The sequence below is a fragment of the Schistocerca americana genome, unplaced genomic scaffold (genome assembly GCF_021461395.2).
Source record: "Schistocerca americana isolate TAMUIC-IGC-003095 unplaced genomic scaffold, iqSchAmer2.1 HiC_scaffold_14, whole genome shotgun sequence".
In the NCBI taxonomy this organism is placed as follows: Eukaryota; Metazoa; Arthropoda; class Insecta; order Orthoptera; family Acrididae; genus Schistocerca; species Schistocerca americana.
Window position 1 is genome coordinate 1,470,436 of NW_025725481.1, and position 17,192 is coordinate 1,487,627.

Sequence of the window (17,192 nt, forward strand, 5' to 3'; positions counted from 1 at the left end):
CTACCACCTAGCAAGTGTGGTGTCTGGCGGTGACACCACATTCCTCCCCCGCAAATCGGCGAACGGTCGTGAGATAAGGCTTCCGCCCGCCGTGAGGAGGACCCCATGTTGACGTATGCGATGAGGTGGGGAGCCTAACAGGCGAGGCTGTGCCACCCGCACCCGGCCATTCGGTCCGAGGGGAGCTAGGAAACGCCTGAAAACCTAGTCCAGGGTGCACGTCAACATGCGGTGTATGCGCCCGTAAAGAGACAGGAGGGGCCGAAGGGTCGACCTCAATTGCGTCGGGGTAGCCGACGCGCGATGACGTCATGTGGTCCGGAGCGGGCGGGAGTTCCATGGCGGAGGACAGCTGGTCACGGGAAGCGATCGGCGGCGCGTGACCCTGGGAGGCGCTTGGCGGCTGCAGCGAAGCGTCGAATGCGGGCGGCGCCGGCGGGAGAACAGGCGACGGCGGCGGCTGCGGCGGCGCGTCGCCATGGGGCAAAATGGAAGGCATCGTCGGTAACACCTGGGGATGAGGCGAGCCAGTAGATGGGTCCCCAGGGCGCTGACCGGACGGCACCGTCGCTGAAAGCAGACGGGGAGCGGCAGAACCCGTGCGACGACAGAGGCGCAGCTGATTGAGATGCCGACGCACCTCACCAGAGGCCCCCAAAACCAAATACATCGCGCGGCCGAGGCAGCGAAGAATGCGCCCTGCGAGCCAACGCCGTGAACCTCGATAGTTACGATAAAATACAACGTCGCCTGGAGCAAAAGCAGGAGTCTGCCGCTGCACAGGAACCTGATGCGGCGGATGCAGCAAAGACATCAAGGTGCGATGAGAACGACCGTGGAGCAACTCAGCCGGCGAGCGACCCTCTCGGGGCTGAGAGCGATACGAAAACAAAAAGAGCAACAACGCGTCCTCCCGAGAATGCAACTCTTTCAACTTCAACATCTGTGACTTGAAAGTCCGGAGCAATCGTTCAGCGGCACCGTTTGACTGAGGCGAAAACGGCGCGGATGTCAGATGTTGAATACCATTGGCCTGGCAGAATGACAAATTCTGCGGACATGAATTGAGGGCCATTGTCGGAAACAATAGTCTGCGGAAGACCTTCAATGCAAAAGATAGCAGACAACGCTTGGATGGTGGCGGAGGACGTCGTGGAAGACATCCGGACAACGAAAGGAAAATTACTGAAGGCGTCGACCAGAACCAACCATCGAGCATTCCAGAATGGACCAGCAAAATCAATGTGCAAGCGTTGCCAAGGGGAAGTGGCTTTTGGCCATGCAAAGACTTTCCGCGGCGGTGCGGATTGTTGTTCGGCACACGCCATACAAGAAGAACACATATTCGTAATCGCAGCATCGATTCCGAACCAAGTACAGTGCTGACGAGCAAGTTGTTTCGTTCGCACTATACCCCAATGTCCTTGGTGAAGAAGCCGTAAAACAGAGGACTGTAACGAACGTGGGACCACGACTCTGGACTGATTATCAGAACGCAACAACAAAACACCACGTCGAACAAAAAGTCTCTCCTTGTGAGCAAAAAATCGGCGAACCAACGGATCCTCGATCCGAGACTTTGACAAAGGCCATTGCGTAGCAACAAAACGCAAAACGGTAGCAAGGACAGGGTCAGCAGCTGTGGCTGTAGCTACACGACGAAAATCAATCGGAAACGATTCGACCACTTCATCTGTTTCCGAATCAATGAACATGCAAGCAAGATCGGAAGAATCGAATGCTTTATCCTCAGCAACAGGCAAACGGGACAACGCATCAGCGTTGCCGTGCCTAGCAGTGGACCGATAGAAGGTATCGTAGCGGTACTGCGAGAGAAAAATAGACCAGCGAATGAATTTCTGCGCTGTACGCGGAGGTACAGGCTTGTTCGGATGAAAAAGCGATGTCAAAGGTTTGTGGTCTGTGATGATGGTAAAGTGACGACCATACAAGAAATCATGGAACTTAGTAACACCAAACACGAGAGCCAAAGCTTCTTTAACTGTGAGTAATGTCTTTGCGCAGATGAGAGCAATTTTGACGCAAAGGCAATAGGGCGATCATGCGAGCCAACTTTTTGCGCAAGCACAGCACCGATCCCGAAATCCAATGCATCTACCATCAACAAAAGGGGTTACTGGGGATCGAAAGGCGTGAGGCAAGTATTAGAAAGCAACGCCGATTTCAACTGGCGAAAGGCGCGTTCGCATTCCGTCGTCCAGACGAACGGAACACCTGTACGGCGTAAGCGATGAAGCGGAGCTGAAAGAGAAGAGGCATTGCGCACATTCACTCACACCTTGTGATTCTAAATCGTGGAATGTTCGTGCGACCTCATCACGCAATGCGTGAGTAACATTGCGCGCTCTGAAAAATTTCGGTTGCGCGTTTACTTTCAGTTCCAAACGTGCTGCATAGATTTTAGCGCAACCTAAGCCCGGTGCAAAAATGTCTGCAAATTCGTCACACAGACGAGAAACACTGTCTGAAGGCACAGGTTGATTCACTGATAGGACATGATTTACTATAGAAATGTTAAACAATTGAAATAAATCTAAACCAAACAAGTTCACTGCAGAAGAAGAACGAAGAACGTGAAACGACACAAGTTTTATTTGTCCCTTGTATGTGGCAAGAAGGCTGCACTGTCCTAACACAGGTATATTCTGTCCTGAATAACCATGTAACTGAACATTTGCGGCACGCAATGGAGGTGTGCCGAGTTGTTTGTACGTGTCGTGATTGAGCAATGAAACTGCAGCTCCGGTATCGAGCTGGAACGGTATGACCTTGCCATTAAAGTCCAAATCTACAAAAAGTTTATTGTCCTGCTGACGACAAGAGCGACTGTCTTGTGCAATTTGAACAGACACTTGTACAGAATCACTTGCTAATTGACGTGATTTCCGGCGACGTCGACGCACAGTTTTTGTGGGACGAACACAGTCACTGTTAGAGAAAGTGGCACTGGACGAATCAGAATTAACTACATGAATGTCCATGGGCGAAGGTCCACGATCCTGAGTGTCCTTGGTTCGATTCCGGCGCAAAGCAAAGTGCCTGGAATGATTGTGATTGTCGGATCGGAGCTTTTTCTGGCAAACACTTTGAACATGTCCTTTCCTATTACAGAAAAAGCAAGTAGCTTGGCGCGATGGGCAATGTTCACGCGAATGTCTAGTAGCACACCGCGGGCATGATTTCACTGCATTTGTTGGCTGGCGCGGCACACCTGGTTTAGAGCGCGGCGGCAGCTGCGTTTGTGTGCGCGAGGGCAGTTGACCGGGCCGCGCAGCTCACCCGGCGGGCCGGTTAATCTTACACACGGCTGGCGAAGTTTCAAAAGATTCCTGAACACAGTCAAGTGTGTCTTGTCTATCCAATATGTCTATCACTTGTTGAAGGGAGGGATTAACTAGTTTCAAAATGTGCTCCCGTATGCGAACATCAGAAACGTTCTGTGCAATAGCATCAGGTACCATTGTATCTGAATAAGAAGGCCACAGTCACAGGCACAGTCCCTAGTAAGTCCTTGCAATGTTGCTACCCACTCCCTATTCGTTTGACCGGCCGTACGTTTTGTACGAAAAAACGTATACCGTTTTGCAACCACATTAACTGTGTCTTTGAAATAGGCATCTAAAGCAGACAAAATTTCCTCGTAGGACAGAGTTGCTACGTCGCGTCGGGGAAACAATTTCACTATCACACGGTAGGTGGACACACCGACACAAGAAAGCAATAACGGATGCCGCTCATTACCTTGAGTTCTGTAGACGGCGAGATGGAAGGCGAACTGTCGGGACCATTCTGTCCACGACTCGTGCGCCGCATTAAAACTGCGAAACGGCGGTGCAACAGCATGTTGTGGCTGCGGTAGCAGTGAAGCGGCGGCTGGCGCATCGGTTTGAATGGCACGTTGACCCTGGACGAGCTGTCCAAGGGCATCCAATAACACCTGCGTCTGCTGATTCTGCAAGCGATAAAATTCAGACAGTACATCTGGAGATTGTGGCGAAGCGATGACAAATAAATCAGAGCAAAGCAATGAGTAAGAACACGATCCGTTAAGCCTCGGCGCCAAATGATGTGTGGACAGAAGTGCCGACACAGTGTTACTTTGAGGGGGCCGATAGGCACGCTATCTAACGCAGACAGGCGTGAATTCTGGAACGGGATAACTATTGAATGGTAGCAAGAAAAGTACGTAGCTGCTTTATACTTAACTTTATTCGTGGATGAATACAGCGTTCTTCTGGAGACATTTATACTATAACTCTCAAACTATGTAAGGCTAATGGCGCCTTGCTAGGTCGTAGCCATGGACTTAGCAGAAGGCTATTCTAACTGTCTCTTGGCAAATGAGAGGAAGGCTTCGTCCGTATTGTCGCTAGCAATGTCGTCGTACAACTGGGGCGAGTGCTCGTCCGTATCTCGAGACCTGCCTTGTGGTGGCGCTAGGTCTGCGATCACACAGTGGCGACACGCGGGTCCGACATGTACTAAATGGACCGCGGCCGATTTAAGCTACCACCTAGCAAGTGTGGTGTCTGGCGGTGACACCACACCAGGTTCTTTGAAAAACTGTATTCTCACTTCGATGTGTACAGCTAAACGTGTGTTGAAGGGGGGGGGGGGGGGGGGGCGGGGGCGGGGAGTCGAAGAAGACTGCAATTAAACCACCTAGAGTCCTACCACTACCAAACACATCAGGTGGAATTATTCCGTTCCTCGTTCCAGCCCTTGCAGCTCTGTCGGCGGTAGGTTCACTCACACGTGGGGCTGCAGCTGTAGCCAGAGCGTCAAAAATGCACAGGCGCATCTAGAGGAAGCCAGAAGACTTAATCGGGCCACGGAAGCAGCAGCTATCGGAAAGGGTCTCTACTTTAAACCATACAGAAAAGGACTAGGTCTCTTCATAAATAAAAAAAGTTCGTTAGTTATCCTACCTGATCGAGCACTCACGAATAAAGATATTATTAATATTGTTAAAGAGAAACATCACATTCCTGGACTCCGTGGCGTCTTTATGCGGGATACATTACCGGAGACTATGTGGCGGACTAATGAGTGCGGAATTGTAAATTTAGATGTTGCTGGGGGTCCAGGGATCCATTGGGAGGCGTATGTCAAGAAAAGTATAAATACAGTACAATATTTCGATTCATTTGGGGATTTACAACCGCCTGAAGATTCACAACGCTACTTCACCAGCAAAAGTTGTGTTTCCTACAATTTACGGCGATGTCAGGACTAACACATACCTGTGCGGGCATCTCCGCATTATGTTCCTCATCACAGCCATGGCAAATTAGCCTTCGCCTGCGTCAGCGAACTTCTGGAATGCGCGCTATATTTAGACAGAACGGTGAGAAGTCGAATGCGCGCTTTCTCCTCTCCTTGTCAGAGCCGGTGTGCGAACATCCACACATATGAAAGAGCCATAACTGAACGCACGCCCATCATTTGAGGTTTAGATGCAATGCCATACACTCTGACTTTAAAAGAGCGAGTATCAGCATTACGTGCAGATTACTTTCCGCCGATTTAAGTGCAGGGGACTGGCGTATTGCTCTGATTGGTCTGGAGGCGTGTAACAGCATTCCAAATTTCACGAAGAGCATCTGGAAATTGACGGTCGGAAGGAGAGTCTACAAATACAACTTGGTGCCTACGATATTGATGATTTAAACGAAGTGTTAAAACAGTCAGGAAAAGGTATTGAACTGCGGGCAAACATTAATATCCGTAAATCAAATACGGGCAGAGAGCTACGATCGACTTTAGACAGATTCAATAGGTCCACTGCTAGGTTTTGCAAATGATCGTGTTTTGGTGAGGGACGCCAGTAAATTTTATGCATCGGATCAAGCTGTAGATATACTACCAGTCAGCACAATCCACGTTGAGAGCAATATTGCCACAAACTCATACCTCAACGATAAGTTGATTCATCCCTACAGTCGGCACTGGGTATAAAATAGTTCAAGCCCACACAAACTATATGTGTCCCAGTAACAGTTCAGATATTGGATTACCTAGAATTGCGTGTTGTTGACCAGAGTAATCAGCTTGTTAGCTTTCGAGGAGAAGAGATCATTGTACGCTTGCTCAATTATTGGAAGTATCACAACACAAGGTGCAGAGTTGTGGGAACTAACTCAGAGGCAGAAAGATCGCCTGATGGCTGTCGAGATGGATTTCTGGAGGCGAAGTTGTGGATACTCCAGACTTGACCATATTACAAGTGATAGGACCAGAGAGGTTATGAATGTCAAAAGCACAATCCTAGACTAGATAGAAAGGAAGCGCCTACTCTGGTATAGTCACTTACAGCGTATTCCAGACACAAGATGGCCAAAACGGGTATGGTAATGGACTCCACATCAAAGAAGAAGGCGCGGTAGACCTGCGAGATGTTGGAAAGACGACGTCAACGAAGCAACGGCGGCAAGAAGTCTTAATGAAGGAGACTGGATAGACCGTGAACGATGGTGATTGGGATAAGAGAGGGGGCAGCAGCCGTAGAAACCTCGCTCATCTATATATGAACACCTAATAATGCCTAACCGGAGAATAAACGCGGGATAACTAAACCGTTGATTGTGGCAGGGTTAGTGAAGCTAACCGGAGAATAAGTTACGTAATTAGTCACGACAAGAATGTTTATTAGAACGAAGAAGCAGAAACGGGGACATCACACAAATTATGTAAGAATAAGACGATTCCAAAAAAATGTTGAAGTATGTGTGAAATCTTATGGAACTTAACTGCTAAGGTCATCAGTCCCTAAGCTTACACACTACTTAACCCAAATTTAGCCTAAGGACACACACACACACACACACACACACACACACACACACACACACACACACACACGCGGAGGAGGACTAACCTCCGCCGGGACCAGCCACACAGTCCATGATTGCAGCGCCCATAGACCGCTCGGTTACTCCCGAGCAGCGACGATTCCAATTTTATACAAAAATTTCGTACTACTACTTTCGATCTCATGCTTGGGAAGCTGGAGCATATGAATGAAATGTGAAACTACTTCCGAACATGAAGCTTTTTGCTTGTAGTAGGCTTGATAAGCATTTGATATTGGTGCTTCGTGAATTATATTTTCTCGTGTTATAAAAATGACCATTTGCGCCAAAACTGTCTCGTTTATTTGGTGTTTGTTAAGATAGCTACAATATTAGACAGGCTTATTTTGTTTTATCTAGTAGTGACAAACACGTTATCAGATTGAGAAATCACCAAGTCTTGGGTATTGTATGTACTAACGGCTTTTTCAGTATTAGCCAAATAATTTCTTTTTTCATGTAGCAAAACATTTGACGATCTTTGATGAGGTAATAGATTCTTTCCCAGAAAGGAAAGCACGTCATCTGTAACAAAGTTAGAGAGTAAAAATGCTAGGTTTAATGTCTGACGAAATGTACTGTCTTGCTTGTCTCTTCTACTGGTTTCATGTATCCTATATTTAATTTTATATCACACAAAAAAACGAGTTATTAGCTATAGGCAATAAATAATGCAAATTTTCTGAAGAGTTCTTGTTCTCCCGGTTACAAATTATCCCATCCAATATTGATTGCGAGTTTTTTTCTGATGCGCAAAGCAGTCTCAGTTATAGTGGGAAAGGTGATAATCTTCACACGACCGACGTTTACGTTCAGTGATTTTGCTGTTTTCTCTTCGTTTATTGCTCTCACGTCAAGTGAAAACAAAATGGATTTCTGTGGCTGAGAGCTATCAAGTGAATTAAAATACATTGACAGGAGTACGGAAGGCTAAGTTATGTTATTAGTTTCAGATTTTATTTTATTTCCATCTTTCTGACAGTCAAGCATTAATAGCCTTACAGAACAATGAAGTTATATTTGTCGAAGAGATTTGGCTTTCATTAATCTTTTCCACTGAGGCAGTCAATTTATTTGAAACGAAGTGTTTAATTCCACACTACTGGCTGGTTTCAACGGTTTGCTGCATTTAGAAAGTGCATGTTTTCATCTTCTAGCACGTATGAAATTATGTCATAATGAAGAACCAAAGATGAAATAATACATTACTGGTACTCCAAGAAAATTTACATCCGAATCTGGACATAGGAATGTGCACATCAAGCCGAATTACGCGTTTTAGTGTGGTTCACGAAATTCCGATGCACTTTGAGTATACTCTGATGTCTTTCTTTTATGACAATGTAAGATCGTTTAATGTCTTACACCTACGAACATACGAGCTTCCAGAATCCTAGTAGCTGCGCAAGCGCGGTGACGCCTGTTATCTGGCGCTCTGGCAACTACTGAGGCGAACCTATTTATAACAGGTCGCGGGAAAATATTGCGAATGGTTGTTTGAAAATCGTTACTTTCAAAGTAAATTTCCTTTTATGTAAGATGTACCATGTGCGAGAATTTACGATGAACTCCTTAAATCACAGAGTGTTTGACTCATTTAAAAATCAAGTCTGGTACGAACATTTAGAAAAATTTCGAGCTCAGAAGATCAGTCATGTCCTTTGTGGGAAGTGTGTAAGTGTAACGCGCAAAAATCAATATGGTATGTGAAAGCTTAGCTTCTCTTGCAGCTTATTAATCTTAGAGACCAAGATTATATGTGAAAACTTTGCTTTTTTTGTAGTAACAAGATGTATATTAATTTGAACCATTATTAACGTTTCCTATCTGTGAACCCGCTACTGAACAGTGGTATTGCTATCACGTGTCATATGCTCGAATATCCGCTGTCATCGCCTGGCGAGATCACGTGACATGAGCTATGACTGGTTACAAAAGCGCATTGCACTCTTTATTTCAATGCTTCAGAAAGTGACATGCGGCGTTTGGTGGAATTTAAATTTACACTTCCGTAATACGAAAATATGTAGCGTACACGTTTCCAAATTCATGTATTTTTTTTACTGAATGTGGCTTTCTAAAGGGCCGAGAAGTACTACGCTGATGTATAAAGCCATAACCATTCAAAGGATTGATAAATTTTACAGGTTTGAGGAAAAGTACCCTGTCACTTAACAAGGAAAAAGTGTATTTTCACCCAGGAGAAAGTCTAATTTTCACCGAGAAATCCTGGAATTTTTTTTCTCATCCTCGTATGCACCCTGTATTTACTCCTGTCAGCTTAACGTCTGGGAATTCGGTTATAAATTGAATGTTATTCACAAGAGACCAATATGTGCTTATGTGCTGTGTCAAATAATGCGCCTTTTATACGAATCAGTCCACATATATCAACCGTCGTAGAGAATTTTGTATTAATAATTTTATAACAGAAGATTATAATACGGTTTCGGACTGCAAGAAGCCTCTTCTTTGACATGCATACTTACAGTAGAAATATTTGACGTAACATCTGAAACGCCGACTTCTTGATAATTTGCACCTAGATGAATTAATTCTTAGCCTATTTCTTTGGAACTGTCATCAGAAACACCTCACCTCTAAAACGTGTCACCTTTTTAGCACACATTGCAACAAACTTCGCTGTTTTTTATTACAACCTAAATTCCTGAAGGAGATAGTGGGGGATTTCATACAACTGTATTTCTTTAAATGAGTGTTCGCAACTGGAAACACAAACGATCAGTTTACGCGTGACATGCTGTAGAATTTGTTTCAGTTTACAACAAATATTTATTCCTTACTTCGCTTTTTGGACTATCCCGCTTCCTCTACGTTTACGCATTGGTTTCAGTTTTACTTGTTACTGCAAATACTTCCTCACTCTGCATGATTACAAATACATCACGAATGAGAATCCTGTGGTGGATGTAGTTGCGCAGGGGTGAAGGTACGTTTGACGTTTTTGGAGTCTAACATTACGTATGACTTGGCCATGGCCTCTACGCTCGGCCACTGGTGCGGGCAGGCTGTCTAGGTAGGCTGTGCTCAGCACACCTCTCATTTTGTGCTCTATTACTCCGTCATGCAAAACTAGCCCGCCCCAACATCAACCGCTCTACTACACACAGTTTATTGACCGACCGACAAATTTCGTAACAGTCTACACAACACACGTCCCGACCGACTACATGATTTCAGCGCTCCCCTGCTCCTAGAGCTGGTTATGACGTTCTGTTCTACGCGATACCGCTTAGTATTCCACAAGTAAATAATTGGGATTTGGCTTGGCTGTTCGAACTAACAAGGCCAGAAAAAGCCGTGGTAAAGCTGTGGGTAAAGAAATGGCTATTGCAATGGACCAAATGCACCTACGCTTTGTTACTTACGGAGCTGAGACCCGAGGATTTTCGGAATTATTTAAGAATGGATGTAAAATGCTTTTCGGAGCTCCTGAACGTCGTCATACGATAGCTAATACGATTTCTAGCCACTGGCGGAATTTACGAGGACCTCAGATTCAGCGCAATTAATCCCCAAAATTATCTAAAAGGATTCATGAAATCTGCAAGGTGATTAATAGTTGCTTGAGGAAATACTCGTGATAAAGCAGAAGCGAAACGATAATTAAAATATATTTAAGTAAACTTTATGAATTTATGTTCGAATGTAATAATATCCCCTGTAAGTTCAAGAAATTCATTTCAGATTAGAAGGACGACTGCAAATGGCGGCGGCGCGTATTATGTAATAAATTCAGCAACATATTCATAAGAAATGAAGCACTTAACAGTTGTTAGAACTTGAGAAAAGCTCTTCACTTTGCTCTTCATAGCAGGAGGGGTGACGATAGGTTGAATTTTTGTAACACTTCTAATAATGAACCAAGTGTGTCTGTAATTCGGCTTTTAGTTTTTATTTTCGCTACGTATCGGAAATTAAATAAAAATCCAATCTGTCTGTATTTAAGATTATCAGACTTCCTTTCCGATGAGTATAGGAAATAAAATCGAGAAACAGACAGATGATTAACAGTTATTCACAAAAATGTGCATTTTAATTTCTCTGTTTGCCACATGAAACTACTATAGATTCGTTAAAAATGAAAGAAGCACTTCACTTCTTACCCTCTATTGCTATACTGCTCGCACGGCATGTCCCACAGACGTCTGAAGACTCGAAAACTTTCCAGGAACTCTCTCATACAAATTTCGTCTGCCTCGCACACTGCCGTGTTAGCCACATTCGGAGTGCACTGAACCCCGCGCGTGGTGACTGAAAACGAACTGTTGTGGGCGGCTTGCACGACAGACTACACAATTTGTACGGTGAATGGGGTTGCGGGCAGGCAGGTGCGGCTGTCTGCTAGTCTTAGCCAACCAACCCACCGCAAAGAAAAATCTCTCTTCAGACCAACAAGCCTACAGGCGTACTGTTAGTCGGTCGGTCGGTCAACAAGCTACACGCGCACAATTTACCAGTCGGTCGGTAAACCGGCGCATGTGTAGGGTAGGGTCCTTTACTGACAGTGAGACACTGATAGTAACTGAATGAGAGAAAGAGCTCGAAAATATAAATTTCGCAATAGCAGATTCCGATGTCTCATAACAGGCTTCCGACTTCAGCGTTGAAGGATTTCAATACTATATGTAGTATACCGAAGCAACATTACGACAGATCACTAGCGACACACTATGGGGAGTTACTGGCAATGCTTGAGGAAAGTTCGGTTGAGTGGCTGACCACGATTTCTCGCGGAGGTTTGCTTGTAACCTCAGAATCGCTCCTTCAAACTACTATGAAATTATCGAGTGAGGTAACGCAGTGGTTAGAACACTGGACTAGCATTCGGCAGGTTTACAGTGCAAACCTGCGTCCGGTCATTTAGGTATGGGATTTCCGTGATTTCCCTAAATTTCTTACTGCAAATGTCGGGATGGTTCCTGTGAAAGGGCACGGCCGACTTCCTAGTCCACCCTTCAACAGTCCGAGCTTGTGCTCCGTCTCTAATGGCTTCGCTGTCGACAGCACGTTAAACTCTAACCTCCACCTCCCAGCTACGAAATTTTTTTTGTCCAGATCTATGGAACCACAATTTCTCCACGGAAATTGGTGTCACTAAGAACCTGTGCTCCATACTTTGGGAACAATTGTCCATTTTTCATCCGGAAGTAATTAAAATTTGCGCCAGAGCGAAAACATCTATCCAGCTGCGCTGGCTATCATCAAAGACCAGGCAAAGGAAACAGAGGCAGCTCAGCGTCGAGAAGCAGAAAATACGGATTTGTCATCGGTTTAAGGTCTCAATGAACAGTATTTGCGTATACAAGGCTCCTACACACACACAAATTTATCGGATGACAGAATGACCAAATTGGTCGCAGCCTACACACGTCCGAACCGACTGTACTCGGCGATTATAGTGCCGCCCTCTTGTTTGTTTTATCTTCAGTTAATTCCGTTTTTGTTCTACGAGATCTCGCCTGGTTTTTCAGAAAAATAATAACGCGGTTTGCTTTGTCTGTTTTAAAGATGAGAAGGGAAAAAACAGAGAGAAAGCTGTGGGCAAAGAAGTGGCCAACGGAAGGGAAGAAATTCACCCATGTTCAGGCTGCGAGCTTATAATTTTCCTGATTATTTAAGAAGGGGTGAATCATGCATTTCGGGGCTGCTGGACTTAAAGGAGAAATAATGCAGTCCTGAGAGAGGTGCTAAACTCCGAGGAGAGACTGTTAGTTGCATTACGATTTCTCGTCACTGGCGGCAGACCTAAGATTCAGTACTGTCATACCGCTGCAATTATTACCTAAAATTATTCCTGAAACGTGCAACGTGATCTATAGTTGACAGAGGTAATAAATCATGATAAAATAAATAAAACAAAAGTTATTAATTTATTTACGGATGCTATACAAAAGATGATCTGCAAATTTCAGAAACTCATATCATATTTGAACAAGAAAGACTACACATGACGGTGGCGCGCATCATCTACTAAATACAATGGATACGTAAGAAATGAAACATTTAGCGACTGTTAGAATTGTACGGTTGGGTTGTTTGGGGGAAGAGACCAAACAGCGAGGTCATCGATCTCATCGGATTAAGGAAGGACGGGGAAGGAAGTCGGCCGAAGTCGGCCGTGCCCTTTCAAAGGAACCATCCCGGAATATGCCTGGAGCGATTTAGGGAAATCACGGAAAACCTAAATCAGGATGGCCGGACGCGGGATTGAACCGTCGTCCTTCCGAATGCGAGTCCAGTGTGCTAACCACTGCAACAACTCGCTCAGCGTTAGAATTGCAATAAATAAATAAATAAAAATTAAAGATGCCACATTTGGTCTACAGGGAAATTAAAATCTAAAAACATAAATAAAGAAGATCAACAGACTTAATCTCGTGTTGCACATAGAGAAACCATTATGGATTCGTTAAAAAATGAAATAAGTGCTTCATTTCTTGCACCTCTATTGTTATACTCCTCACACTATGTGTCGCGAAAAGATGTACAGTCTTTGAATTTCTCTAAAAACTCTGTCCTTAAAGTTTCGTCCGCCTCGGACGTAGAAATGTATATTACAACAGTATTTAATTCTGAGAGCTGTGTCAGAACTGGAGTTTTAGTCATGCGTTTGTCACGATCGCGATACACACGACACAATTTCTTGGGTCAGTTGTCGACTGGTCGGACGCGCCCGACAACCCGACAATAAAAATTCGTCGGTCGGTCAGTCAAAACGCCGACACACAGCCAATTTGCCAGACGGATGGTTGGTGGGGTGCCACGAGAGGCGCTGCTATCGAGTCATGTGATCTGCCTGACGGCTGCAACGGATGATACGAACAGCTGAGGGTTATTCGTCTTACTTGGTTACATTTGATCACATCGAGTATTGAGCACGGAGTTGGCAGGAGTTGTTTTGTTGTTGTTGCTGTTTGGAGTGGAGTTTTGTTGTTGCTTTGGGAGGAGAGTTGTTTTGTTTCGAGGGGAGTTGTTTTGTTTCGAGGGGAGTTGTTTTGTTTCGAGGGGAGTTGTTTTGTTTCGAGGGGAGTTGTTTTGTTTCGAGGGGAGTTGTTTTGTTTCGAGGAGAGTGAGAGTGGTGCTGAGGAGGGTGAGAGTGGTGCTGAGGAGGGTGAGAGTGGTGCTGAGAAGGGTGAGAGTGGTGCTGAGGAGGGTGAGAGTGGTGCTGAGGAGGGTGAGAGTGGTGCTGAGGAGGGTGAGAGTGGTGCTGAGGAGGGTGAGAGTGGTGCTGAGGAGGGTGAGAGTGGTGCTGAGGAGGGTGAGAGTGGTGCTGAGGAGGGTGAGAGTGGTGCTGAGGAGGGTGAGAGTGGTGCTGAGGAGGGTGAGAGTGGTGCTGAGGAGGGTGAGAGTGGTGCTGAGGAGGGTGAGAGTGGTGCTGAGGAGGGTGAGAGTGGTGCTGAGGAGGGTGAGAGTGGTGCTGAGGAGGGTGAGAGTGGTGCTGAGGAGAGAGTTTTTGCTTTGGGAGGAGAGTGCCATCAAGATAACAGCCATGGTAAGTGAACTCTGATATTTTTTGTAAATTGTATTTTGCTGGGATGTTAAGTTTTAAGAAAATGACAGTGTTCATATTTTATTTGATGTTCTTATTAACATGTTATGCATGTGAAATGAAAGTCCCCTATATTTATATATATCTCTCTCATTAAAACTTCCCTCTGATACAATTTGTATAATTGCATGCTCATTGCGATTATTTGTTTTACAGTAAACATCAAAAACAGACTTTTTACATTATTATTTTGCCTGTTTTGACTCTATACATGGTTGATTTTTTAATCTGCAGTGGCTGCGCTGTTTACTTTCGCATTAGTGGATTTCCTTCAGTCATCTGATTTCATATTTCGTATCCATCCAACTCGAAAAGCTCTGGGTGAAGGGTGTGAGAAGATAAGTTTAGAAACCCACCAAACGTTGCATAATACGTTTTCAGAATTGTCAGGAAGAGGACAGGTAATACATATAAATTTCGTTGTCTGTGATAAGGAAATTTACGAGTAGGTCATTGCTTCCTGCAGTGGGAGAAGTTGTCTGTGATAAGTTTCCAGCAGCTGTTTCGACCAATAACGAACGATTCTTTCCATTAATTTAAGGTTGTTTTCTTGTTAGTGTTTGGCAAGAATTTCTACTTCTCGTGGTTGGCCCGTTAATTTGAGTTTTTAGTAGTGATTATTACGCATGTTAAGTTTGTTCGCGGATGCAATGAGTGGCACTATGAGGGACATATTCTTTATGCTTGAAACCCAGATGGCCGGTATTTTCATATCATGAGTCAAAGCAGACATGTGGGATCGCAACCTATTGGAAATCCCGTAAACAGTGCTGTGCAATGAACATTAAAACTATACTGGTACATGTTTACATCCTGTTACTTTAAGCACAAGGTTTGCAATTGTAGTTCAGGGATTATACGCTCTCGTGTTCTATAAATTGCAAGTAATAGGTTGGAGTGAATGTAACGGTTGCTGCTCTAGTGGATCAAAGATACGTTCTAGACGTTCAAGAAAACGGAGGGGGGATGGAAGAGACTGCCGATTTACTTCGATACACAGCTCTCAAGGGACTTGTACGAAGAGTTCATAGTGAGTAGAAAGATGTGCAAATCAGAAATTTTTTCCCTTCATTGGAACTTTGAAGGAAGGATCTGTCTTAGGAAAAACGTGAACCTAAACGGGAAAAATGAACACCTCAACATACACCAAATATAATTCTTAGAACCTTAGAATGTGCTAGAATGCCTCACATGAAGTGAAAGAAGCCCAGTATTTTGTTCTAATGTTTGAAGAGTCAAAAGGGTTTTCGAAAACTGAGAAAATATAGTCATTCGGTGCTATTTAGGTGGTAACGTATACGAAACGTCCCTAGTCTTCGAACCTGTAAAAACTTGGTCGCCTACATTAAGAAAAAACTACCAACCGTAATTTAAATTTCTGTTGCACAATCACATGACGGAGCTGCACCTACGAGTGATTTTTATGGACGTATTCAAGCTGTTTTAAGCAAACAAATCCCACAAGCCACCTACACACACTATCATCGTCCTTTAAAGGATGAGGCTGTTGCCTGTTACGACCTTTGAAACAAACTCATACCCATCTTTATCCAGGCCTTCCAATATCTCCCATTTCTGCTTGTAGTCCTCAATCGTATGAGGAATTCTGTGACCTGGAATTATCATGAGGTGTTTGCTCCCAATCTTCACGATATTTCTTTTAACTTTTTCATTCATGATGGAAATATTTCTCTTCTAATTCTTCGTTTTCAATCATATCTTCTTGTGCAGCTCTTTGTCTTTCTCAGGAACCCCATTTCTTCTGTTTGAATTTTATTTTCTTGTGGTAAACAAACTTTCGATTGTGTAAGATAACACCGGAACAGCCGTTACTTTATAGAATATGACGACTATTTGTTTTTGTGCTTTATAAGCCAGTGTTCTGCTAGTGGTGCCACAGAGAGCTTGAAATTTCTGTATTTAATTTTCAATATCAGGGTCCAAATCAAAACTTCCAGCGGATCCTAAATAAGAGTTGAGACACTTGTTCTAAAACTCAATTATCCAAAACAATTTTTGACCTGACTGGAGATTTTCCTCAGAATGCCATTATTTTTGTTTTGTTACTAGAAATTCTAAAGATGTACTTCCGTTCTGCTGATATATTGATCTTTGTTAGCTGGTACACTGATCTTTGGAGGTCAGTCTGAAATACATTCAGATATTGCTCATTAGTTATGTTAATTCCTTTGTTTACTTTACATTTGCATTTGAGGTAATGTCATTGTAGCATTAAAAAGGATAGGTGACAGTCCACATCCTTATCTAACCCGTTGGTTAATAATTATTTCATCTAATCGATTCCTACCTGTGTTTACTGCATTGCATGTGCTATTGTAAAGACTTTTCACTACCTCAGTTAGGTAGTACGTATATCAATATTTGGACATAATCTTCCATAGGCTCTCACGGCTCACGCGTCCAAAAGCCTTGTGAAGATCGGTAAGGCCATATGGGTTTGTACATTAAACTCTGTCTTTTTCCTATCATGTTTTTAAGTACAACCACAATGACTGTGCATAAACGACCTAAAACCATTATGTTCCTCTGAAATAATAGTTTCTGTAATATTCTGCATGTCATTATTGTTCTATCTATATAGTATGTAGCCAGTGTTTGGAAGACTTACGCCGCGATAGCTCCTACAATCACTGTGTTTCCCTTTCCTGGAGAGAGATCACTTCTGCTATGTACCAATGGTCTGGGATCTGACATTTCGACCAACATTCATTTGTTAATTGTAAAGT

The 17,192-nt window shown here is 44.0% G+C and overlaps 1 protein-coding gene across 1 annotated transcript in view; it reads left to right on the top strand.

The window, feature by feature from the left end:
* The window catches only part of LOC124567769 (stress response protein nst1-like), a 147,871-nt gene extending 133,475 nt beyond the window's left edge, over positions 1-14,396 (top strand). Inside the window, exon 5 of the mRNA XM_047131038.1 lies at positions 13,965-14,396. Within this exon, the coding sequence (XP_046986994.1) occupies positions 13,965-14,396 (432 nt within the window). The remainder of the gene's footprint in view (positions 1-13,964) is intronic.
* The last annotated feature ends 2,796 nt before the right edge of the window (positions 14,397-17,192 follow it).